The sequence below is a fragment of the Dysidea avara genome, chromosome 1, assembly GCF_963678975.1.
Source record: "Dysidea avara chromosome 1, odDysAvar1.4, whole genome shotgun sequence".
NCBI lineage: Eukaryota > Metazoa > Porifera > Demospongiae > Dictyoceratida > Dysideidae > Dysidea > Dysidea avara.
The window spans coordinates 11368437-11396317 of NC_089272.1; the positions used below are offsets into that span (position 1 = coordinate 11368437).

Genomic DNA, 27881 nt, shown 5'->3' on the forward strand with positions numbered 1-27881 from the left:
GAGAAGCTTAGTGGAGAAATAGAACAGATCCAAATTGAACATAGCGATATGCAGAATCGAGTGCAACAAGTGGTAGATATGCTAAGCAACCCCAGAGTCTATGATAAATTTCTAAAAGCACTATCAAATAAGGAAGCATAAGTTTCAGCAGAGCAGACAGAGGCACATCAGACACCCCCACCAGCCATAAGTGACAGTAGTCAGGAAGTGCCACCAACTGTAAGTTTAATCAAGGTCAATTTTCAACAGATTTAGTTCTGATTGGGCTAGACATGTGGAAGCAACTAAAAAAGAGTGACAATACCAGTATTCTCAGGAGATAAGAGAACATATTCAAATTGGAAGGCTGCTTTCCCTGCATGTGTAGATAAGGCACCAGCAACAGCGCTGCTGAAGCTGAGACAGTGCCTAGCAGGAGAGGCTTTAAAGGCTATCGAGCACTTGGGTCATTCAGCAACAGCATATCAGACTGCAAAGGAAAGATTAGATAGGAAGTTTGGGGGGCAACATCGTCAGATTGCTTTATATTTGGAGGAAGTAGATAACTTTAGACCTATATTCCCAGACAATTTCCGAGATTTACAGAAGTTTGCTGATCTCTTGGATATTACAATCGTGAATTTAAATGAAGCAGATAGATCAGGATTAATGATGGTCTGCAGTATATGAAAGTGCAGAAGAAGATTCCTGCACAAATGTTGGCTAACTATCAGATGAATTTTTGAGAAACAAAAGAGGAAGTTGGTCGAAGCACTATAGGAGTGGGTAATTAAGCAAGCTGAGTTCCAAACCAAAATACTAGAAGCAGTTCATGAGCTTTCTACACCAAAATCAGGGAAGTTTGAGACTAAGAGAATTAAGAAGGTAATTGCTCACTCATGTTTTGGGAAGTCTCACACAAAGTCAGATGTTGGTGCACGTGTGGTAAATCTCATGGGACATGGGCATGTCCAGAGTTCAAGCAGATGAATGCACAGAACAGGTGGGTTTGTGCTAAGCAAATTAAATCTTGTTTTCGTTGGTTAGGAGAAGGCCACCAGGGACAGTTTTGTAACAGCATGAAGATATGTGGTATTAACAACTGTATACAGTTGTAAATACCACACACCCTCGGAGGCGCACCATCGGCTACTACACAGTGGTTCAAGTCAATCATCCCCAAACAATCAGACAAATCAATTGTTTCCAAAGTGAAGGAGGAGATACAGCCACTTAGACAACAAGAGAGGTCAAAGCAGGAGAGAGTAGTGCTTGCGGTGAAGGGGAGCCAAAAGAAAAGAGTCAGAAAGAAGGTACATTTACAACAGTGATAACAAAGAAAGGAGATACATCAGGTACAATGGCTTTAAGAGCAATTCCTATATTTTTAAGAAATGGGCAAAAAGGTGAAGATAAATGCACTATCGGATGATGCAAGTACTAAGACATACGTTAATTCAGATGTTGTTGCAGAGTTAGGTCTTCAGGGTGTCTACAACAAGTGAGTGTTAGTGTCTTGAATGGTCATGTTGAAACCTTTGAAACCTTACCAGTGCATGTATAATTGAGAGTTTAGATAGGAAATCCAAATTAAATATTACAGCCTTTACAGCAGAAAAAGTTACAGGAGACATAAAAGCAATAGACTGGAGTACATTTTCCAGACGGTGGCCTCATTTACAGAAGTTAGAGTTTCCTAAGTTGGGGTCAAGGCCAACAGTTGATCTTTTAATAGGCCTTGATTGTAGTGATGTTCACTATTCATTCCAAAATGTGCGAGGAACACCAGGACAGCCAATGGCACGTTTGACGCCACTAGGTTGTACATGCATTGGTAACATAGGAAGCAATAAACAAACTAACACTAATACTAATTTTACTTACACTTACTTTTCTGCAGGTCAACAGGACATGGAAAGAATTAATTTAATGTTACAAAACTTCTGGGAAACCAATACAAGTGGCATAGAGAAAGGATCATTATTTAAGACTGACGAGAGGGCTGTTTTAGATATGGCAGAAAGATCTATTACATGCAACGACAGATGCTATAGAATTCCTATACCCTGGAAGTAGAGTTGCACCAATATGCATTTTTTCACATTTGCCGATACCGATTATTTGCCTATTCCTTTAACCGATATGCCGATATTTACCGATATTCTTCATTTCTTCAGAACAGAGGAGGAAATCACCTAAAGTTTATGCGTATAAACTGCATTTGTAATGATAATGTAATCAATGTAATTAATTACGTGGGCGGCCGACTTTTACAATGTTTTACAGTTTTGCTACTATCTCCTTTCATGGAAAAGGAAGCCAAGTAGTTATAAAACAGCTAATCAAACAGTGTTTTAATGGGACTACAGACCCTTTGTGAAGAGTGATCAGCTAATTGCGTGGGCGGCCGATAAATATACACAGCCTACTATAGCCTTGCAACCACACTTGTGCAAACAAACAAACTCAAATAGTTACAAAACAGTTACAACAAACCACTTACTGCTACATTCACCACCTTCTTTACTTTCACCTGTTCATTGTCATCAACTTAACGATTGATTGTGGGTTTCGGTTAACCGGCAAGTTATTTCCGCTTCGTTGCCGATACCGATACTTGTAAAATTAGCTACTATCGGTTGTTACCGATAATTTAACCGATTATCGGTGCAACTCTACCTGGAAGGATAATTTAATCAACTTACCAAACAATGTTGATATGGCAGTACAGAGACTATAGAATTTGGAGAAGAGATTGTCTAGGAAACCTGAAATTGCAGAAGAATATACCAGAATTATTAGTGAACACAATAAGGAGGGATATAACTAATTTACCTCCAGTGGAAGATGATAAGATTGTCAAATGGTACTTATCTCATTTTCCGGTCATAAGGAAGGACAGGTCAACTACAAAGGTACGGATTGTATTTGATGCATCAGCTTGATATAATGATATTGCTTTAAACGATGTTATTCACCAAGGACCTAAGTTGCAAAATGATCTATTTGATGTCTTAATTCGTTTTCAAAGGTATATAGTAGCTCTGACTTGTGATGTTTCAGAAATTTACTTGAGGGTGGAGCTTGATCCCAAAGATAAGGCATGTCATCAGTTCTTATGGAGAGATATGAATATGAAACAAAAAACAGAAGAATATGAGTTCAATCGTTTAGTATTTGGAATAAAATCATCACCTTTCCTAGCTCAATTTGTTTCTCAGTTCCATGCCAAGCGTTATGAACAAAGGTATCGTAGAGCAGAAGTCATTTTAAAGTCTACTTATATGGATGACAACATAGACTCAGTAATTGATGATGCACAAGGTGTTAAACTCTTCAAAGACTTGTCAGAGTTGTGGGAAAAAGCTGGGATGCAGACTCACAAATGGATTTTTAATGCAACCAAGGTAATAGAAGCCATTCCAACAGAAAACAGAGCATCTGAGATGAGTTTAGACAATGATAAATCATCACTAGTACAGACATTGGGTATTTTGTGGAATGCTACAGATGATGTTTTTACCTTTACATCTCAGTGCATTGAGAAAGAATTTAAGTTAACTAAAAGAAATTTCCTTAAGAGAATTGCAACATTATTTGATCCACTAGGAATGCTATCACCATATGTCATTAGGGGAAAGATGTTAATGCAGGACATTTGAGTTTGTGGCACTGATTGGGATGATGCCTTACTTGAGGACATATTGGTCAAGATGAAGTCATGGTTTGCAGAGCTGATGATGTTATCGAGTATTAAGATTCCAAGGTGTCTTCAGTCAAATAGAGAAGTGACATCTATTACCTTACGTACATGCATTTGTGGATGTATCTCAATCAGCTTATGGGACATTGTTTACCTCAGATCAGAATGTGAGAATGGGGACATAGTTGTAAGATTTGTAGCTTCTATGATGAAAGTGGCACCTTTACAGTCAATAAGTGTTCCTCGTCTAGAATTGATGGGAGCTGTTTTAGGAAAGAGATTAGCTTCATCAGTTGCAAAAACACTAATGATCAATAAGCCATCTATTACCTTTTGGACTGACAGCATTAGTGTTCTGTGGTGGGTGAAAGGATATAGTCGACAATTTAAACCGTTTGTTGCTAATAGGATTGGAGAAATACAATCAGAGATCAGTTCTGATAGATGGAGATACATACCAACAAGTGAGAATCCAGCTGACTATTTGACTTGTGGTACTACATCAGTAGAGCTGTCACAGTTAAGAGTTTGGTGGGAAGGTCCAGCCTTTCTTTCCAAAGGTGAGATGGATTGGCCACAGCTTAAGATTACTGCTACACCAGATAACAATGTAAAAGAATTAAAGAAAAAGTATATTTTTACCTTAAAGTCTCCAACTTCGGAATCTTATAAATTACGTATCACCATCAACTACGACTTTAATAACTATTGAAGAGTCACCGAATGAGGTGTGGAAACTACATCCCAGTAGATTTTCCAGCTGGAAGTGACTAAGTAGAGTACAAGCGTTGGTGCTAAGATTTGTAAACAATTGTAAGCAAGTGAGTGAAGATAGCTAACCCAAAGTGAGTTGAATGTTGAAGAAATATCGGATGCAGAAAATTACATCATCAAAGAAACGCAGATAGAGGTGTTTAAAGAAGAATACTTAGCACTTGTCAGAAAGAAAGAGTTACCCTCAAACAGTAAGTTACTTGGACTGTGTCCCAAGTTAGACAGTGATGGAATCATAAGATCAGACGGACGGTTGAGCTATGCTGAATTTCTCTCTTATGATGTGAGATATCCTATTATTTTACCTCATAAGCACTGGGTAAAAAAGCCAATTGTAAAACATTATCATAAATTAGGATATCACCAAACTGGCACAAACCATATTATTGTCTTTGCTGTCAACACGATTTTGGATTATGTCAGCCCATGAAGAGATCAAGGAGTGGGAGAGAGAGTGCGTGATGTGCAGAAGAAATAAAGCAAAAGTGACTCAGCAGATCATGGCACCACTCCCATTACGCAGAATGACTACCTCATTGAAGGCATTCACAAAGACAGCAGTGGACTTTGCTGGGCCATGTACAATGATATAGGGTAGAGGATAATCAAGACAAAAAAGATACTTGTGTTGATTTACGTACTTGCCATCAAGAGCTGTACACCTCAAGATGGCCTATGGATTAGATGTGAATTCTTTCCTAAATGCATTAAACAGAATGATGAATGGAAGAGGACTACCTAAGGAGATATTGTCAGATAATGGGACCAATTTTGTGGCTGCTAACCAGGAATTATGTGAATTCGTGCGTAGAGATCCAAAAGTACAGTCTGATACAGCCAATAAAGGAATAAAGTTGGTATTCAATCCACCATATACTCCACATTTTGGAGGTGTTTTTGAGGTTATGATTAAGTCAGCCAAAAGAGCTATCATGACAATTCTAAAAGATGTAGATGTGAATGATGTAGAAATGATGACGGCATTTACTGGAGCTAAGGCATTAATTAACTCTAGACCACTGACCTACCAATCAGCAAATGTTAAAGATAACATACCACTAACTCCTAATCACTTTTTACACAGTCAGATGGGAGGACAGTTTGCCCCAGAAGAGATAGATGAAGTTGGTTTTAACCCAAAAAAGGTGATGGCGGCAAGTATAAGAATTGGTATGACACTTTTGGCAATGATGGCTGCGAGAACGGCTTCCCAGTTTAAGCCCAAGACAGAAATGATTCAAGATGAAGAAAAATGTTAAACCTGGAGATGTTATTTTGGTAGTTTCATCTGACACACCACAAGGTCAATGGCCATTAGGCAGAATATTAGAAGTATATCCAGGGAAAGATGGCAAAGTAAGAGCAGTGAAGTTACAAGTTGGTAATAAACAATATTCCAGACCTATTGTAAAGGCCTGTCCATTGGAATGTGATTAATGTTATGGAATACTTACTTAAATAGTTAGAAAGAAAATAGGAAGTACGTATATCGATAGTGGTAAATTTTAATCTTTGACTTGTCATGTTGACCATGACAAGGAGGGGGACAATGAATGGAAGATTGTAAGTATTAGAGAATCTGTACATAACCATATTTTAGATGTTAGCAGAGTCAGCTGTTTATTGCTAAGAACTGTTGACTCTTTTTCCATATTTGGATGTAAGAATAAGCTGTTTATTGTTGAGGACTACATGACACATCAGGTGATTGGACTGAGGTCACAACAACAACTTGCTATATAAAAAGGGCTAACAGATAGAAAACACCTGAGTCTGTAAGGATCAATATGAGGAAGAACAGTTAAGCAGAAGAAAATAGTCATAGGATTTTACCAGTGCTGGGGAAGAAGATAGTTTAAGAAGAAGACTTAACTGAAATTTACAGTCTATTTTATTATTGGGTTTAGCCTCTTTAAGGGTTTAGGGTAGGTGCCAACCTTATGCAGGATAGTGTATTTGTTTTCCTGGCTATATATGTTGTGAAGCAAGGCTCTCTACTTCTTTTTTCTGATATCTTATGTGCAGTGTTGGGAATAACGTGTTACTTTAGTAACACGTTACACAATAGTTATTACATTTGTGATTTCAAATAATATAACACGTTACTATTCATAGTCTAATAATATAACTTAAGTTACTTTCAAGGAACCCACAGTTCGCTATATTAGTAACGAACATAATGTGTTATTATGTAACACGTTACTATTACAGTTTGTTAGTGACTGTAACAATATTCATAACGATATTCATAACACATTACCAGGTCAATTACTAACCAATTAGTATTACTCAACAGCTTAATGGCTGCAATAATCTACTGTCCTGATCCCCTATAATAAAATTATCCATATTAGTTCATACCTCAGACAACTGGTCATGTGATTTTCCAGCAATGCTTAGGTATGGCTGAACAGAGCATCTCTACACAGATGCAAGAAACCAGTAGCTATATTTACAGGAGTGTTTACTATATGCTAGCTCAGTAACGGGTAAGTGGAATTATAGGAAAGCGGGAACGGAAAACGGTCACGGAAAGCGGGAACGGAAAACGGACACGGAAAGCGGGAACGGAAACGACCGGCGGAAAAATATATCATCACATGATATTGCCCTGTATAGAGGCCATAGTAAATGTAAGTAGCTACGTATATAAAATACCGTATAGCCGGGCGCAAGGTAAAGTCAGCGGTGCAACTGCAGCCGGTGCGCATGGTAGAGTGTAGCTGCACCTAGTAGGATGACTTCTCTAGACCCAATAGTTATTTCGGACTCAACATCGTCTGTTGACGATGATTCCAGTGAGCCTGAGAGGCTAGAGAATATTGCGAAGTATCCAAGGTAAGTTATCACTGATGTGTGGGACTGACCTACTAAGAATGCATGAACATTATAATATTATACGTTTCCTAGAATGAGCAACTGGAGTGATAGTGAAAGTGATGTTGAAACAGAAAGACAGCATGCAGCTAGGTTAGTGCATTGGCCGTACTTTCATTATTCAGTCAGTACACAGTAACTATATAGCTATAGCATGCAGTTATTAACTGTTTAATTTGATTTTTCAGGTTAGAAAATAGTCCAGTGTGCTGTGCTTGAATAGCTACAGGTAAACATTTACATCCAGCTAATCATTATTATCCTATACATTAAATACATGCAGTGATTCTGATGACCAATTTATGCCAGCAGTAGTGAAGAAAGTGAAGTCACCACTCAAGTAGGTCTTCTGTATTGTTATTGTAATTGATTTAATGTATTTGAGCAATGTATATTATGGTAGTCAACTTATGTTTTAGTAGAGATACATTGCACTATTATAGTGTTTTGCACAATAATGTTTAAATTTTAAAGTGCTACTTGCCAGAGTACCATATCACAATAATAATTATCACCTTGCTTGGATATATGTTGACCTCATACAAACTTGTGACCCCTGTTCTTTTGGTCACATGGAGTAGTGATTTCATATCTTAATTGTATTCACTTGTTTATGACCGCTGGATCTACCTGGTTAGCAAACTGCCACTATCAAAAGCCCCAGGGGTGGGGCAAGTGTAGATGTCAAATCCCCAGTAGGTATATGGGGACCCCGGGTGTGGGGTTTGACATTGATAGGTGCATAATAAATACTTACTTTAAATTTTAACACAATGTTATATGCCTATCTTTTTTTCTTTCGTAGATTCTGATAATGACACCTTAAACCTTGCCTTATTGCAGTATACTTTTAAAGACAAAGAACACAAAATCAAGGTGGCTCCACATGGCAATTCAGTTAAATCAGAGAGCTATGTTCGTACCATGCCAAGTGTAATGGAAAAGTTAAAGTGTGCGTCTTCAACAAACACAGCCAAGCATGCCATCGCCTTAGTAGAGAACACTACAGGCAGTGTAACAACAGCCTTGTCAGCTGCAGGAATACCTCGTGGCCGGCAGCAAGTAGATGACATACGAAAAAAACTTTTCAAAACTGATTCTGATCCACTGTTTAGTCTGATGACCATGTGTAAAGAAGGGGAAAGCAGTAAGTCACCAGATGCTTTTGTCAGAATAGTGACTGGTGCACCATATCCCATGATGGTATTAGCATTTGATTGGGTATTAAACAATCTTGTCAGATTTTGTGCTTCTTCAACTACATTGAGTCCATTGGGTATAGATCCTACTTTTAATCTTGGATCATTCGATGTTACAGTCACTACATATCGCCATTTGCTACTAACCAAACAGGGTAATGTATCCACACATCCAGTGTTATTTGGGCCTTTGTTTATTCATGTGAAGAAAGATTTTGAAGCTTATCACTTTTTTGCATCTTCATTAGTTAGCAAACAACCGCAATTAGCCAAATTACACTGCTTTGGAACAAATGGTGAGGCAGCTTTGGTAAAAGCTTTTTCTGCTGTTTTTCCTGGGGCTATACATTTACGCTGTTTTCTTCATTTTCGTCAGAATATTGAGCAGAAATTACGTGAGTTTGGTATAGGCGCTGCAGCAGTTAAGGAATACAAAAAGGACATATTTGGTGATCCAATTCAATTGCAATTTGGTCTGGTTGATTCTAGCAGTGAATCTGATCTAGACAACAAGTTGGATCAGTTAGAAAAGAAATGGGATGACCTAGAAATCCCATTTAATTTCCCTCCTGAATTTCATTCATGGTTCAAGGTATACTGCAGAGAAGTCATAGCCATGTCTATGCTACACCCAGTACAAGAAAAAGCTGGTTTGGGTTGTCCGCCTTCCCCGTATTACACAAATGACATTGAATACAAAAATAACATTCTAAAGCAGCATCTTCACCGCAAACCTTCCACATTGCCAGATTTTGTTGACAGTATGAAGGCACTGATAACAAATCAGCGAACTGAGGTTGAGAAAGCAGTAGCATCACATGGTGAATATCGTTTGGTATCCCAGTATTCCATATTGGCGTGTGATCAGCAAAAGTGGTTTAAAATGTCAAGCAAACAGAGACTGGGTAAAATATCATCATTCATGAAAGCTTCTGTTATACCAACGTTTGAAAGTAATTCTAGCAGTGGTAGCATGCAAGAAAAACCTTCACCACTTGAAGCTCTAACACTACCTGTAAATATGGCTAGAACTATCTGGAGTCGAACCAGATCAATCGTGGAGGATGCAGCAATCACAAATGCTCCCGGCGATGATACAGCATACATTGTAAGAAGCAACAGTGGAAAAAGACCTCATTATGTTCAACCTGCCAAAGGTGGTGGTTATCTGTGTGATGAAGAATGCCTGGGTTACAAATCCTCCAAAATTTGTGCTCACACAGTTGCAGCTAACCTTAAAGGCACAGGGATCGAATCAGTAGTAGAATGGTATAAAAAGTTGAAGTACAAGCCTAATTTTACAGCTCTAGCTGACAGTGGCAAGCCATCTTCTGCAGGAAAGAAAAACCAGAAAGGTGTTTCTAAGAAGATTTCTCGGGTCATCCATAGCGTCACAGATGAAGCAGATGAAGAAGATTTCACTAGTCGTATACCACCAGTGGATGTGGGTGAGGAAACTTCTCTGTCTGCGACAACGGATTCTGGAATGCTGGGAACTTTATCACAAAGTACATCACAAAGTACTGGTAGTTCAGTCTGCAGTAGCTACGGTGTAGTAGCCCAACCTCAATGTGGTTCAGCATCACAGAGTTCAGTGGTAGGTTCCAATCTATCATTTCAGCAATTCCATAACACATCGGTACCTGTTGGTAGTGCACTGAGACAGCAAGTTTCACGACATCCTAATGTCCAGACAAATGTCTTTAATGTCACACCTCCTGTACAATCTCCACAAGTGCCACAACATCACTTTGGATTTATATCTGGAGTTCCACCCCCCCCCTTATTCCCTATACACCCCCTGGCCTTGGTCTTGTTGCTGCAATGCCACCTGTTCATCTAAATGCAGCAGCTGTACAGTCACAACAACCACCTCCTGTTGCATTGCCATTTTGGATTGACTTTGCTCATGGTAACATATCTAGGTGCAATGGATGCAGAGGGAAGATAGAGCGCCCACCACCACCCGATAATTTAATACTTCAACACAAGGAAAAGGTGCTTTTCCAAAACCCAAACACAGGAATGTACCAATTGAGTCGAGAGCCTAGAAATGTTTATTACCATGCGAAGATGTCATGTATATCACCCCACTTTTGTGATTTTAACCCAGCAGTTCATATTAGAGTAGATGTAACAGCCAAAGCTAAATTAACTGATGTACACATTAGACATATCAGCGAACAGTTTAACTTGAACATCAACTAGCCAACAGATTTTCTGTTTAATTTGTATAGGCAGTTCCTTGACATTGTAACCTAATAGTTACTCATAATACTTGTCACATACTTTTCATTTGAAACAAAGCATTAATTTAATGTAGCTAGCTAGTACTTTTGTATAGTATTACCCTTCCATTATTGGTGATAATACCACATAGCCACGAATTGGCTGCTGCTGTACTAGGTCTGGTGGAAAGAATGAAAACGTGTTATTTGAATTGTGGCATTGGACTTCTCACCGATACATATATTAAGCACCTCGTTCTTTTCGTGGATTTAGTGGGCGCTTTATCCATGAAACTTAAATCTTTTGTAGCTCCTGTACAAGTTGTATGGAGATCGATGTCTAAACCACGAAAATTAATTTTGTTCCATGGATTTACCACCATAGATATTATATATATACTATATATAGCTAGCTAATAGCTATCCAGTTATGTTTCCACAATTTGGCAATAGACGGATACTTTTACGTCACAAAATTGCATTAAAATGGGTAACCGCCACTAGTCCACGGGGAAAGAAGTGGGGCTTGTACTTTAAAATTTGTGTAATTTAATTTTATTTAAATCACTATTAGCTACAAGAGGCTGCAACTCGGCTTCTGGTAATTCATTAAGCATGAAACACTTATACTCAGGACATAGAACAGAACTCGAGAAAGCGATTATCATGATCACAACTGAAACAAAACTTCAGTAAGAAAGAATGATCTCTTGTAGGCCTACGTACATTAGTTGATTTTCAAAGTACTTGTTTTAAAATCTTTGTGCTTGCCCACGCCAATTATCAGTCGTAACTCGCCCAGCAAGGATCAAATTAACCTGCACTACTTAAATATTTAATACTCTCTTCCTAGCTCATAACGTGCAAGGCCTTAGAAAAATAAGACACAACAAACCTGAGATGAGTAAACTCGAGCTCCAATGGCAGGAGCGTAGGGAGGGGGGGTTCCGGGGGGTTCAGGAACCCCCCTGTAAAATTTTGACTTCTGCAAGCAGGATCCTAACACACCATTTAGTGTGGCAGGACAAAATGAGTGGGTAATATAGTGTAATGGCACAGCACAACAATTGATAAAGCTTGCATTCATCTCTCAAGGAAGGATTTACAGAGGTAACATGAGCCTTAGGCTTCTTCAAAACTTGTTAAAAAGATCGATATACTCTAATAGAGCAGTCAGGTATATACTCTAATAGAGCAGTCAGGTATATACTCTAATAGAGCAGTCAGGTTTATATTCTAATAGAGCAGTCAGGTATACTCTAATAGAACATGCATGCAAATATATCCATGTCCATATGAAGTTTTTCAGATATTCTAACATTAAATGCAAAACTTAGCATGACCTTATACTGCTATAGCTTTGGTGTGCAGTGTTTAAAGATATAGAGCTCCAGTAGTTTATCACTTGTGTTATGCAAAATGAATTCATGCTATGCATATTTGTATAGTTATATTGTTTTGATTGTAAGTCATTCCATTTGTATCAGTGGATTCATGGCTCTTATACCACAGTGAGATAACTATCACTTACAGATTACTAGTATGTGTCTCTATGTGTTATGCTGTCTGTTTCCACTAGGTGGCTTTATCTAGTACTACCTTCATCGTGGGGCACTTATATGCATCACAATTAATGTACTTTTGCGTAAAATATAGCAATTTGCTGAGTTTTGATTCATTAAAATATTGAAAGTCTCTCAGCGGCTGGGGGCTGCGCCCCCAGACCCCTGCTTCTGGTAACTCAATGCTGGTCTGGAACCCCCCTTCAAAAAATCCTGGCTACGCCCCTGAATGGCATGCGTACGTTATTTCGAAAGCGCATTTGGCGAGGTGATTTTACCCATGATGTAAGTAGACTTGTGTGTTGCTATATGACTTATGTGTGTAATCTGCTCCATTAGCAATTTTCCGCTGGTCGTTTCCGCTTTCCGTGTCCGTTTTCCGTTCCCATTCCCGCTTTCCTATAATTCCACTTACCCCTCAGTAACTAACATGCAAGGTGTAAAGGAAAGGTGTATGGTCAGAGCAAAAGTAACTTAATGTAATATATTAAGTTACTTTTCTTTTGGAGTAATATGTAACTGTAACTTATTACATTGCCCAAAAGTAAAGAGTAATATGTAATATATTACATTGATAAAGTAACTTTCCCAATACTGCTTATGTGGTTGTTGTAGCTGTAGTCACTCCACATCTACGTATCTTCATTCCTAGAAATGCCCCAGGCAGGTAATGGACCCCAATTAATTTAACTGTGATTGGTCTAGCAGGATCATGAGGTTGTAGATTGTGGACATGCAGTAGTTCTGGTCGTGCCTTGTGTGGTCCCTTGCCACCAGCTGCAGTACAAAATCATCAATGGTGTCCAGTCCTTTTGCTTAAAATCCGAACACTAGCCCAGACATTATAAGAGTAGCCAACCTTGTTCATATAGATTGATTTGATACCCAGCAAATGCTGAGCTGCACAGCTGGGATTATCCTGTGTACTTCGCTTTTACTTAAAGATAATCCAGGAGCTACTACAATAGCCATGTCATTTTTTTCACTGTGTGTAAGACAGCTATGTTTCTACCATTTTCACTTAATGTTCCACAATCAGACAATTTCTGTTATTTTATTGCTGGAGAACAGCTTTACAAAGGCAGTAATATTTAATGTGGCATATCAAGCCAACTTTTGAGGTTGTACACCAGCCTACTTGTACTTGTCATTAAGTCTAAGTCCTTGAAATTAGGTTAGGTAATCCTAAGGCTGCAGCACATGTTGCTGTAGACCTTCAGTGCTGGTCACTGTAAAGTGTTAATAATAATAAATAATAATAATTGTCAGTTATGAAACATGTTGAAACCTGTTTTCCTGTTTGGACTACTACAAACAGTACATACATTATGTTATGACATTGGTTATACTACTTGGATTTGTGCACTGAAAAACTCTGAACTGGTACTAGTACATCAGTACATTTTAGTGCTTTGTCCAGACAAAATCCGTGTTGCTCTGACAGTTTGACAATATGCTCAAAAATAAATAAATAATTATCAGGAGCCCTGTTATTATACTCCCCCACAAGGAGATCAGCAATCAGTTACTGTTTTTCTGGTTTACTTTGCTAGGCATTAGTCTCAAGAAGACAACCCTTTGACATTGCACCCACAAAACACTTTTACCTTCTTAATAGTACCACAAGTCTTGCTAGATAGCCAATCGCTTCGATATGTTGCAGTGTATATTTACCATTTTTACTGCTCGAAATAGCATTCCACAAATCAGACAATTTCTGTTACTTTATTGCTGGAGAACAGTCTTACGAAGGCAATAGGCCACAAGCTTTATCTCACACCAACTTTTGAGGTTTGTGCACCAGCATACGTACTTGTACTTGGCAGTTATTAAACATGTTGAAGCTTAGCTTAAAGCACCTGCTTTCCTGCTTGGACTACAAACAGAATATACATCATATTATGACACTGTTACACCACTTTTTGTTTGCGCACTGAAAAAATCAGAACTGGTACTAGTACATTTTATGTGCTTTGTCCAAACCAAATCCATGTTGTACTGACAGTTTGACAGTACACACAAATATATATATATATATATATATTATCGAGAGCCCTGTTATTATACTCGAGCACAAGGAGATCAGCAATCAGATGCCATTTTTCTGGTTTACTTTGCTTAGGTATTAGCCTCAAGGAGACAACCCTTTGGCATTGCACCCACAAAACACTTCTACCTTCTTTATAGTGCCACACATCTTGCTATATAGTCAATCACTTTGCTTTGATATGTTGCAGTCGATATTTGTGGTAGATGACTCTTGTACATCCAAATAACCTTTATGACTACTGTCTGGGACAGCGTTGAAACCGGGTCACTACTGCTGACCCGGATGACCCACTGACCCGGATTAATTAAAGCCGAGGAGTGCGATAAGAGCTATGTTTCGGCTAGTCTCAAGCGAGTGAACGAGACTATGTTTTGAGCATTTGATTCGTGTTGAGTAAATATTGCCACTTCAGCCTAGCGACCCAAAAAAGAAATAAAAAGTCATCACCTACTGACAGTAGCTACCCCTCACCATAGATACCCTCAGTTTCATGCTACATACTACACTTACTAATAAATGGGCATGGCTGAGCGTATGTTGGTAATGAGATAAGTGGGCGTGGCTCACGAAAGAGCTACGCGATTGCGTTTATAAGTTTCCACATCGCCAAATGAACAATTTCGTTTCTCACGTGATCCAATCCGGGTCAGACCCAGATAATTTGTAAACCGGGTCGGACCCAGATGACCCGGAGAAAATGTGACCCGGTTGACCCGGATGACCCAACCCGGTTTCAACCTGGTCTGGGATATAATTAGCAACTGAGATATCCATGATCTGATAGTTCCCATATCCACTGCTCCTATATCCACTGCTCCAAACAGAGTGAGGGTATCCATCCCATCATAAAGGGATCAGTGGCTGCAGCCCTGTTTACTGCCCCAAACTCATAGGTGATTCAGGTATACGTAATGGCCTTCTTTCTGAGAGAATATGACAACCAAGATAAGCAGGAAGAGGCCTGATAAATTACACACCCTGAGGTGGAAAGCCAGGCCTCTCCCTAATGCCATACCCTACTAGTCCTGAAGATCCACTCATCTGATCTGGTAGCTAATAAACACCACATAGCTAATGGGTTTTTGAAACAAACAAACAGCCAGGACCAATTGGGTATGGCATCATCTTGGGTAATCATACAATTGAAGCATAATTCCTTGAGACCTGAGGTACCCACCGATTTGCCAAGTGTCAATGAACATAGCAACCACTGAGACGGGGATTCCTGTAATGGCTACTACTGATTTGTTGAGTCTGCTATTTTACAAAATTAAATCTTGCAGCAGCAGAAGTTGAACTGTGATTGTTGATAACCCCAATAGCAGGTTGGTGGCACCACCTATATGTGCTGACCGAGAACATCAGTATATATTATAGACAACTTAGCATTATAAATGATATAGCTTGCTATATACAAGCCCCTAACTGCCAGGTAACACTATGAGTACACCCCTACAAGCTAGTATGTACATCCCTGTCATACAGCAAGCCAGTAGGTACATCCCTAATATACAGCAAGCTGGTAGGTACACCTCTACCAGATGTTCTGCAACTTAAAACAAATATAAGATCTACAATTATGTGTTTACAATGAGTCTAGGTTTACCCCTGATCACCAGGAAGGTATAGTACCACCTCTACCTACAGTATCCCTCTAGGTACCATCAAGAGTCCATAATATGGACTCTTGGTACCATACAACAAATTAATCGCTAAGTACATCCCTACCATACAGCAAATTAATTGGTAGGTACATTTCTCTAGCATCAAGGGATAGCAGAGGGGATGCCGCTTAACTGATCTCACTTCAAAGTCCTAAGTCAAGTATACCTACTTCCAGAAATTTAATTATCACATCACAGTACAATAGTAACCATCCTGTTTACCACATTATTGCCTTAAACAGGAAGTGAGGTGCTATCTCAGCCAGTGCCATACCCCTCTACAGAATGTATTTCTTATGCTATCTTCCATGAAATGCATGCTGTGTCCAGGTGCATTACTAGTCTGCTGGTTCCCCTATGCTGGATCCCTTGGCTTATGCAAGACAACAAGCATATGGCTGCGGCATGCTAAGCATTGTAACTAACTATAAGAACTTAATAGTACCCTAATTACCTGTGTTGGTGTACACACATGACTGTCAACTGTGGAGCCGAACAAACTGCTGTAGTTGTGACTCAGAAATAAGCCACATTATCTACATGATGTCAACCTGGGGTGAATGGTCTAGTTGTAGCTCAGTGGAGGTTGATGATAATGTTGTAGTAATACTTTGCTGCTCCCATACTTGATAAGTTCCTGTATTAATATCAACTCAATAAAACTTTTCCAGCACTGCAAACAATTAGTGATACTGCTGCTCCTTAGCTGCCACTGCTACCCTGCTATAGCATAGAAAGATCTAGAACAAGGCTGCTACATATGGTACCACCGCAAACCTGTTGTTGATACCTTCTAATACATACCACAATAACTAAACCCTATTGTTAGTTGTTTACTGACACCTTGCCTGCATAGTGTTTAACCAGTCCCGTAGACTAATGTTGCTATGGCTACCTTCAAGTTAACACTGTTTAACAGTTAACACTGTTTAACCTTCAATTAAACTTGTACTCCACCCAACTTTAGGCTTTGCTTGGAAAGGAAATATGGTTTATAGAAACTAAATTCATAGCAATGAATAATCTCTGATATTACTGCTATCACTTCGTTATGTCTCTGAAGTGCTCATGGTGGCTCTAGCAAATCGTGATCGTGCACTTACAGGAAGAAGTATACTATATTCATCATGCATGGATACTATGTGCGATCTTCTAAGTGTAAGAAGTGCTGTTACAGCTTTCAGCCTTGACTAATGCTACAACAAAGCACAAAGGATTTCACACAATAGAATCCTGTAAATTTATTGTTATACAGTTTCTTTAGCATACTGAACTGCTGCCAATAGTGAACGGTGAGAGAACTTAGAAAATTTCAAGGTATAGGGTGGTTGGCAATCTGTGGAATACGGGCATATTAATAGGTCAGGGACACACGGAAGGACTCTATAAGCATGGCTATATAGCTTTTAGCATGAAAAAGTGGATAACTCTTGCTGTACATGAGTGAAACAGAATAAGAATAATAATAATATGAACAAAACGACAAATTTCAGTTTTGCCCCAAATACACATACTGTTTCCTTTTCACTTGATACTTACTAGTGGACCAATACTCATTGCAAATAAACACCAGAGGATGGTTTTGAGTTGGAGGATACTTTCCAGGATGGTTTTTAGGTGTACGTTCTATTAGAGTTTTTGAAAAAAACATGAGTGAACCTTATTATGAACCCACTATCATGGTTCATGATAGTTTGATGGGCAGTTTAGAAGCAATAGACTGAAGCCTTTAAATGTTCAGTGGTGATAGTGTAATTATAAACAACAAGAAAATTACAATTTTAAGGACAATGAGACTATGTATATATGTAACTGACAGCAGTGAAACTGGGTCACAATTGCTGACCTGGATAACAACCTGAGTCAGACACACATTTGACCTAGATTAATTAAAACTGAGGCATGTACCAAGAGCTACATTTTGGGTGCTCCACTAACAGACAGTATAGCAGGTTTTTGTAGCAAGGAATTAATTTTAGCGTTTGGGGTCATTCACTAAAATTTACTTCATGAGAATTTTAGCACCATGATAATAATGTTGTCGCGTGATTTAGTCTAAGGTCACAGCTTCATCACTAAACACTCTGGAAAGATACGTTTGCCCAGCTAAAGCCAGGGATGCAGCTGTGAATGGTTATGCAAGTTGAAGTAAGAAGTGCAGATATTGAAAGGTGCACATGACCCACACTAACTAATAGCTCAAACTAAAAGTAATTGCTATTTAACCTGCAGGCCTGTTAGCAAGGGTCCTGTTCTCTAGTAAATCTTTCTCCAAGCCAATTTAGAGTGTATAGTTTAACAATGGCTACAGTACGACCCAGGATGTGAAGGATAGCAGACAAAGCAATGTAATGCGTATGATACCATGCAGCATGAATTGCTCGGTTTTCACTCTACTATGTAGTTGAAACAAAACTGTTTTGCATTTGCTACAAGTATTACCACATCAGATTTTTGTGCGTAGTTTAATCAAAAGTGATATTTAAATTTTAGCGTTGCCATTCAATCACTAAATTTTCTGCCTTAAATTTCGCAGGAAATTTCAGATGCTACAATAACCCACTATACAGTACTACAGTAAGTTAAGTGAATGGGTAGCTATACAAGAACTAAACAGGTACAAGTTTTAAACAATCAGTCAGTAGGTGGGGTTCAAAAGACATAGCTATGTACATTTACTGATAGCAAAACATTTTTGCTACCCTGTACTATAAATAGGTATTCTGTCATCCATACAAACTTCTATACATCTTAGTGATAAGTTAATGTGGCTCCATGCCTACAGACAATATGACACATTCTTGATAAGTGGGTGTGTCTCACAAAAAAGCTATCTTGCTGCAAGTCTACACTACAACTCATACAATAACTGTGTGTATAATCACATTGATTTGTACATAAAAATAATTGGTTACTGGATGTGGCTCCACATAAGCCTGCAGACAGCAATGACATAGATTTACCTACAGACTGTACTACACTAATAAATGGGCATGGCTCCACACATTCCTATAGACAATGACACAAAATTTTTGTACGAGGGTACAGCTCACAAAAAAAACTGACACTAGGCATTAATTAATATACTTCCTCATTGCTAAACTAATTAATTCATTTTCAATCCAAATCATACTTATAAAGCAGGTCAGACCCACATGACCCAGACAAAACATGACCAGGGTGACGTAGTTTCTACACTGATAGATGACACTGTTGTAAAACTGCAATTCAATTGTTATAACTTGCTGACATAGGGATGTAAAATCAAGTTCGACAGACCCAGCACTTGCCAGACCAAAATGGCCACATTATGACAAATATACTCTAGTAGAGCAGTCATACACTCTAATATAACAGTCAGTTATTCTTTCTAGTGTATTAACCACACAGTATATTAACAAAAGAAGTTAACGATGATGAAAGGTCGCTCACTGTATTTTTTTGTTAAAAATTATAGTTACTGTACGTACAAGACTAATCTGAGATTGCTTTCTACTCACTTGCATTGTTAAATGATAAGTATAAATTTATCATCAAGACATTTTAGTTACCATTATGTCAACAGACAAATACTTACTGTAGATTTATCAAGCATTTTGGAAAATTATTTTCAAGGATACACAAAACTTTAGTAAATAAAGCATTGTGCTAGCTTATCAAAGAAACAAAAACAACAAAATAGTATACTGTAATTTTGCCCTTAAGGTGGCTCAGAACAATTTTCATAAGAGTTCAACATGGTTGTGTAAGTTATCACTGAGGCTTAAATGTAATCATTGCTGTGGTTAACCACCAGACCCTGTCAAATATAGACATGTGCAAATGAATAAACACACTATTATTAAACTACTTGCTAGTTTTTCAATACAGGTCAAATTTTTGGTGGACAAGCAGTAGTAGATACGTATGATGCAATTGTGCTGAAGCTGATATTTTATATAAACTCACCTCTGCCTGGTAATGGCAAATTTAAACATGAAAACATTTTAAATCTTATGTGACTTGGATGAAAGTAATTTGTTACCTAATAAGAAAAGTAGCTCTGCACAATGAGGTAAATAGCAAATCTAGCATCATTGTGTCAAGAGTGAAGGAAGAAGAGTTCACTATGAAGGACTAAATTTGTAACTAACGCTACATGCATCCCAGAGAGTTCCTGTTCACTGTAAAGGATAGAGAACAATAGATTCTGTTAATACAAGGTGCTTCAGGTGATAGCTTGCTTGTTTTAGGTCCTCCAAATTTCATGGAGAAACCATATGGAAACTGTTCCCAGCCACCATAAAATTAATAGTTGTAGGCTGTTGAAAATACGTTGTACGTTATACATTGTCTTTACTATCAACTCTTACCGGAGGTTTTAGGAGTCCCGTACATTGCAAGTTTCAAAATACACTAATGTCTGTTGTAACAATATCAATGTAACATTACATCATGTACAGATACTGGTGTACTAATTTTAAGAGTGTATTTTAAGTGAGATCATTGTGCAATTTAACATAATATGTATAATACTTACCCAGTCAACAACATTAAAATCGTATCCTCTTTGCTTCAATGTTTTTAGCTTCTCTAGGTGTCCACGACTAGCTGCCACTAACACATGATACTCCTCATAATTCTATAATAGTAATAATCACATACACTAATTGAGGACAGTGACCATTACAACTAAACACATAATGGAGTACTAAAAAGGCACTTGAATAAAACTATGAAGATTAAAAAGCATAATTATACAAAAGTTGTGCCAGCCTATGGTACTGCTCAAACATAACGTTGCACTCGCTCACACCGCTAGATTGAGTGTGATTAAAAAACTCATTAATTAAAGAGCGCAGCACCTGTTTCCTTCGCGAGTATTCATCCCATAAGAAATGGGATGAATACTCACAAAAGTAATGGGTGCCACACCCTTTAATTAGTGAGTTTTTGATCACTTGCAATCGAGCGGTGCGAGCAAGTGCAACGTTATGTTTGAGCGGTACTGTACCTGTATTGCAGTTAGCAAATAACCTGTACTTACTATTAGTAACTTTTACTTGTGGTATATGTATCTTTAAGCTAAACAGCAGTTACATGTTGAAATGTTACTATAAACATAGTGTAGACTCCAAAAAATTCATCATCTTAGGAAGGTATGAACACTGGACTAGACTACTGGCATGGACTACTGGACTGGTATATGATTGCTGGTTTCTGGTAGTATTTTTCAATACTTTTGTTAGACACATTGGCTGTTATACTCTCTTCAACACACTTTTAGTCTTAACTGCTTGAATGTGAGTGTGACATGTCCCAAGATTATTGCACTAGCTATGGTACTGGTGATAAATTATAACTGATTTCCCTATTGTTATTTCCTTGAAATGTCTCCTTGGTGCTTTCTCTACCAAATCATACTATTTTACAGATAAGAATTATGCACCTGTATGATGATACTAAACCAATGTGTACATAAACACAGTAGTGGTACAACACATAATACATGTAATAGTTGTAACACTGGCATGAGGGCGTTATCTGGTATGTATGCCTGACAGCCCAAGGTCTGAGGGTATACATATCAGACAAAAGCCCCAATACAAGTGCAACCACTGATGGATTATAATATATGCATCCATGAAAGATTCAATTATGGGTCAGTACATGTGCATCATTTCAACATTTAGTCCTCTAAAATTTTTTACACTGTGTCTTCGTGCAAATCTAGTAGTAGCTATCTCTCTTCAATACTGCTTCAAACATGAGCATTAAAATTTACTGTTAATACACATTCAAATTTGAAACAGGGTATGCTATGTATATATACAAGTAGTCTGCAATAGAATGCTTTGGTGGAGAATGTACCAAGTGGGCATTTCTTTTTCACAAATACAGCAACAAACCCAACCATGTACCCTGGAATGTAAAACGATGAAATTAAGAATCAAAAAATACCAGTCCAGTAGTCCAGTCCAGTGTTTGTACCTTCCCCATGACCTCAAAACCTCCCTACGTGATGGTTGTATACAATCACTGGAGTGGACTAGTGGACTGGACTGGTGGACTGGACTACTGGACTCAGGTATTTCCCTTTTTTACCAAATATTTGGGCAACCGGTCATAAGTATGCTAGTCTCATGTAGATAAACTACACATAAAGAAACCCACACAAGAAAAGTGTGATCATGCCAGACTTGTCAACATTACCAGCTGCAGCTATGTTTCAGCTATGGAATAGCAAGACAGTTAACTATTAGTACTTAATTTAGCTGACTTGATGATTGTAACATGTATTTAGGATTAGGGTTGGGCGATATACCGGTATGATGGTAACAAGGCGATATTACAGCTGGCAATAACCCATACCGCCTTGTTTTTGAAAAACCGCCATACCAGTTATTGCAATATTATAGTGGGAATACAGCTGCAACTACACACTTACACCTATTAACAATGCCATATTGTACTTGTCAATTAGTATATTTTTAGTATTAAAGCCTCCTTGTACTAGCAAACAAGCCTAACCCATGCACTACTACACGAAATGACACACTAATTATTAGAACACATGCAAGGCGAGGCACGTGTACTGGATACAGAACTTCTGTGATTGTGGGATAACAATTCTGGCAGTAAGCCTTAGTAAATTATCTACTAGCTATATACATAGATAGAAACTAGCTATATCTCTTTCAAAATTTATATGCACTCCATGCTCTATAAGTTTTTCCAAACTCCTAGCTAGCTGGTAAGCAAAGTTCACCCATGCATTATACTGTGTAAACAGTTATGAGTGTAGCTACTTGCTATAGTTCATTTCAATACCGTGATATTTGCAATAATCGTGATAATAAGCTCCGCAATAACCGTGGGAGGAAATTTTCAATATCGCCCAACCCTATTTAGGATGCATGGTTACTATGACACTACACACACATGTACTGTATGGTTTGTACTTCATGATACCTGTATTAACAGGCTTTAAGCCATCTCACAGGTCTCTAGTGATAGCATTCACCGAATAGAACAGAATGATTAGACCAGTGGCAGTCTTACAATAGAGATCATGCCAACAGAGAGAGTTGCAAAGATGAACAGGTAGTTCATTCATCTACATTCACTGTAGCAATAGGTACGACCAGTTTCCCAAATGTGTCCTAAAAAGAAAAAAAAATGAGTCCAGTAGTCCAGTCCAATACAAGCTGCTGTGGTGGAAGCAATTAATTGACTGCCCTTTTCCACCAAAAAAACTTGTTCTATATGGTAGTGCCACACCAAGGTATGTTCTGTTCCTCTAGCCTCTGTACACATCTTCTGGTATCAATGATACATGGCTTTTTAGAACCTCTTTGGTCATTAAAATTCAACAAAGTCACACCTTTCTTTTGTTGCAACTTTATTCAGTGTCATTGTATCATTTCTGTTCTTGTAACTCAGTACAGTAGTGAAACTAATGTATTTACTGGTGGTTGAACATAGTGAATTAGACAGAAAATAAGCTCCAACAAGAATACATAATGTGTTGCGTCACGCCTCACGTGACGCAGGGGGTGTATAAGGTAGGTATAGTGTGTTTTAATCCAACAACTGAATGTGTTACTGTATAATACTCTCAATAGCAGCTTGATGTATTATATTGATATACGTCAAGCGACTAGCCAATAGAATTAGTATTACACTTGTTTGTCAAGGTCCCTTGACAAAAATCTATAATACTAATTTGATTGGCTAGAATAGTGTGGTGTGTTTCTATTAGAAGTAAATGTCCGACTTGACAACTATTGTTACCATAGTGATAGATGCCCCAAGGTATAACACAATATGGTTGCTTAGCAACGGTTGCTAGGTAACCGTTGCTAAGGCAAAACTCATTTTGAGACCATAGCAACGGTTGCCAGGCAACGGTTGCTAAGTGTGATTGGTCTTTTACAGTGGTTATTTTTGAATTTCTGTTGCCTAGTAACAGTTGCTATGGTTGTCGGATTAATTTGCAATAGGACAGATGGCTGTGGTATTCGGGATTAATAGTTCTCGCATTGTAAACAGGAAGGAAATAGTGCTCGGCTTCGCCTCGCACTATTTTACTCCTTCTTGTTTACAATGCTCGCACTATTAATCCCGAATACCACAGCCATCCGTCCTATTACATATACTAATTCATTCTACACCACATCTTTAGTACAGGTTGGCTCCCATCCCCCTCCCTACTTTCCTTAGCTGTGTTCTAGATGAGACAGATGGCGATGAAGCAGATTAGCAATTTGGACTTTACATAATTCACTATCACATTACCCATTGTCACAATTTGCATACATGGCAAAGTGGAGCTATTTTCAGTTTTTCCCTGATGGTCATTAAAAAATGCCATCAGGTTTTCCTAGGGCTGCTTGGGCTGAGCAGTTCTGAATTATTTTGTTAAGTTTATTAATATTATGCTAGCCCCCACTCTGCCACCCAAGCATTCATGGAAATTGTCAATTATGATAGTAATGTAGTGTATGGTGATGTGTTTTTGCTTCTGTGTATGGTTACAAAGTCATTATCAGTAGCCAACCGCTGTGGTGGTACAACCCCATTGAGTATATGCATGTGTGCTGGGGGAGTGTATGATGTAGTCAGGGAATGGTGTGGGAGTTTGTCTTTCAAGCCTTAATCTAATGCTCAGGTAGTTAAATAAAGCATAAGATGGTGACAAGCTTTGTTCACAGGTTCTAATTCTCTGAGTCTCTCGCAGAATCTCCAGAACTCCATCAATGGCCAAAACACTTAGTATGCCATGCAAATATGGAAACCACACTGGTGTGTGACACCATTTCCAATAGTCGTATATCTGTGGGGGAGTTAGTAAAACATGGAATATGGAATAACGGAATTGCGGAATAATGAAATAAGCAAAACTTATGTTTGCAGATGTACAAATAGTTACATGCTCTATAGCAATCATACTTTATTTACACCTTGCAACAGCTCTGCATGGTATGCCACGGCAATGGATAAACAGCAACTGAGCATGTCAACATGGAACTATTAGAAGATGAAGGTAAGTGGTAGTAAACAAATTATGACAATGCAAATGGGACAAATCAAAACAAACACAAACTTGTTCATTTGTAATGGAAGTACTGTAAGAATGTGTGACCTACTTCTGGCCTTGTTAGAATTTATTATGCTATTAAGCAAAATTCCAATAATTAAGTCTTCGTCTACCACTACTGCGATTTTCATCAGATGTAGCTCATTAGTACATATGTACTATATACAAGCAGAAGGAAAAGTTGAAATATTAAGTTAGATTAGTGATCACTTAATAAAAAGTAGTGAAATAAGGGAATGGTGACATAAGAGAGGTTGTCTACACCTTCAGATATATGTACTAATGTAAATCTAATCCCTATACTTCAGTCCGACTGAATTAGTGATTAAATGAACATTAGTACACATTTGCAGGTATATAGGCGACCTCTCTTCAGTGTGTGAAATAACTTTTCAGACATGTCCTGTCATACTGTCAGGGCATTGCAAAACTTGAGTGGACATCAAGCAATTTTACCGGGCATTTTAACTTTTATTGTTTCTCCTTTCCTGTGTTTCTAACACTTGGGATGTTTGTTTCAAACATTGGGGCCACCAATGTACTGTAGAGCTGATTACTTATCAACCACTCACTGATACTGATAGTACAGCATTTCAAAGGGTAGCTACTGGCCACATGAAAGGGTTTCTATAGATCCAATTGGGCCTTTGTAAGAAAGGAGTTATAAGGACTTCAGTCAAGGCCTTCTACTTGCCTTGGAATGATATAGCTATATGGTCAAACTTTGCTTACGCTGTCATGGCTTAGAATATATAGTGGCTCTATCCCTAATATGAACAGATGCACTGATGATTTGTTCATTCTAGCTTAAAAACTGGTTGTGCAGGTGATCATGAATACCACAAGTATAAGTTATAAACACATTTTACTACTGCAGTACAGGTGACTGATACGAGTAGGCTGGCACAACATAGTAAACTGTTAACCTCAGAGGTTAACTTGGGCATGTGGTCAGTACAAACTAAAAACACATAACTTAATTACATGTCAATACCATCATGTCTGGCCTCCTCCTAGCTAACACCGTAAACTTTGAAAGGATAGTATTCCTGAACAAATTCAATTATGGTCTGGAAATGTGACCGGATCTGCAAAAACAGGAGTTAATCGCATTTTTTCCGAATTCCTGTTTATTGAATGTTTATAATCTATGTAGCCAAGTGTACCCACTGGCAAAATTTCAGCTTCTTATGCCAAACACTCGGGGAGTTACAGCCCTACAAAGTAGCAAAAACAGAAAAATTGATTTGTACAGCAAGTATAGGGAAAATAAATTACAGGGGCTTACAAAAACGGTTGTAACTTACCAACGGATCGAGGTACAGAGCTAAACTTTTCACCATCGTGTTCGTCATGAACAAGGGAATAAATTACTGGGTACGTTTTTCCTTTTCTCACCCTTCTTCACTGCATACAAAGGCGAAATTCATGAAGAAAAGTTGATCACGTACGATCGCTTCAACATGACGTAAACAAACACTCATAACTTACGTGTCGTTGGGTCTACTGCAACAAAACAAAGATTTTCCAACTCCTCTTGAGCAGGCGAATAAGATGATATCCAGGTTTTTATTGTTAGTCCCTTCCTTCACTAAAACAATTGGGGTTAAAAAAATTTGCGGAAATATGCAAGTATTTTACCCAATGTATTCAATGCTTTATGCTGTAAATTTAGGCTTGTGTGATTATGCCCCTTTTTCGTAGATCCGGTCACGAATTGTCTGGTGTCCGACGTTACTTTGCACACTGCTCTTGTTTTATTACTTAGTTTTTTGATACCTAATCCAACTTAAAATTTCTATATTTTCCTTCTACTATTATGTAGCTATGACTAATAACCTATGAATAAGAAAGGTAAGCCATAAAATTAATTTTGCATCTGAGCATGTGCCTTGGTAATCAATTACTGCAAAATGCAATGCTAATTTTGCTTCGTCTTCAGTTATGTTCTGCCTGTTACACAGCAATACAAAAGAGGAACACAACAAAAAGTTTCTCAGCAATCATTACAGATAATAAGGGACAATAAGTATGACTACCACCACAGCCACAGGGAAGCCATAGTGCACTATCATTACTTGATACCTTCAGTTGCCACTGTTAAGAACTGGAACACAAAGGAGGACTAAGGTAAGTCAGTGATGTGTGTATTACATGTACTGCAGTTGGCAAAAGGCATGTATTGTGACAAAACGATCCATGTCAAAACAGTAAGTCTGCAGACTTATGCATTATTGAGTTATGCTCGAAAGCATCAGTTAGTTTAATTAGTGTTACTGTAAATAAACATCTAATCCAAAACAGCCAAGCTGTAAAAAAAGAGTGCGGCCCTGAGAAAGGCTATGGTGAAAAAAGATGTGAAATCCAAGGTGGCGGCCAAGAAATGGCTGTGATGGTAGGTTAATGGTAAAAATTTTAATAACGATAATTCAGGTGAATTTTGTGCCGCTTGTTTTGGATTAGATTTCACTTCTTTTTGTATTTGTATACCCCAAAGCCGGCCTATGGCCGGCTTTAGGGCTTTTTAACCTATAATTTTATTTCTTTACTACAGGAAGAAGAAAAGATGAAGCAGGGTGATTTCTTTGTAGCTGACCTCTCTGTAAGGTGATCCTTCTACCTGATCTCTCTACCGGATGACTTGTTTCTAGCTGAACTCTCTACAGGGTGATTTGTTTGTAGCTGAATTCTCTACAGGGCAATTTGTTTGCAGCTGAACTCTCTACATGGTAGTTTCTTTGTAGCTGAACTCTCTACAATGTAACT

General features: G+C 38.2%; 1 protein-coding gene and 1 long non-coding RNA gene across 2 annotated transcripts in view; one reads left to right on the forward strand and one right to left on the reverse strand.

Moving 5' to 3' along the window:
• Positions 1 to 27881, reverse strand: part of LOC136257735 (kinase D-interacting substrate of 220 kDa B-like) — a 39050-nt gene that overhangs the window by 5396 nt on the left and 5773 nt on the right. The window contains exon 2 of the mRNA XM_066051063.1: positions 20556 to 20657. Coding sequence (XP_065907135.1) covers positions 20556 to 20657 — 102 coding nt within the window. The remainder of the gene's footprint in view (positions 1 to 20555; positions 20658 to 27881) is intronic.
• Positions 7138 to 7431, forward strand: LOC136249444 (uncharacterized). The gene is made up of 2 exons (XR_010698219.1): positions 7138 to 7294; positions 7367 to 7431. It is a non-coding gene; the product is annotated as an uncharacterized lncRNA (long non-coding RNA).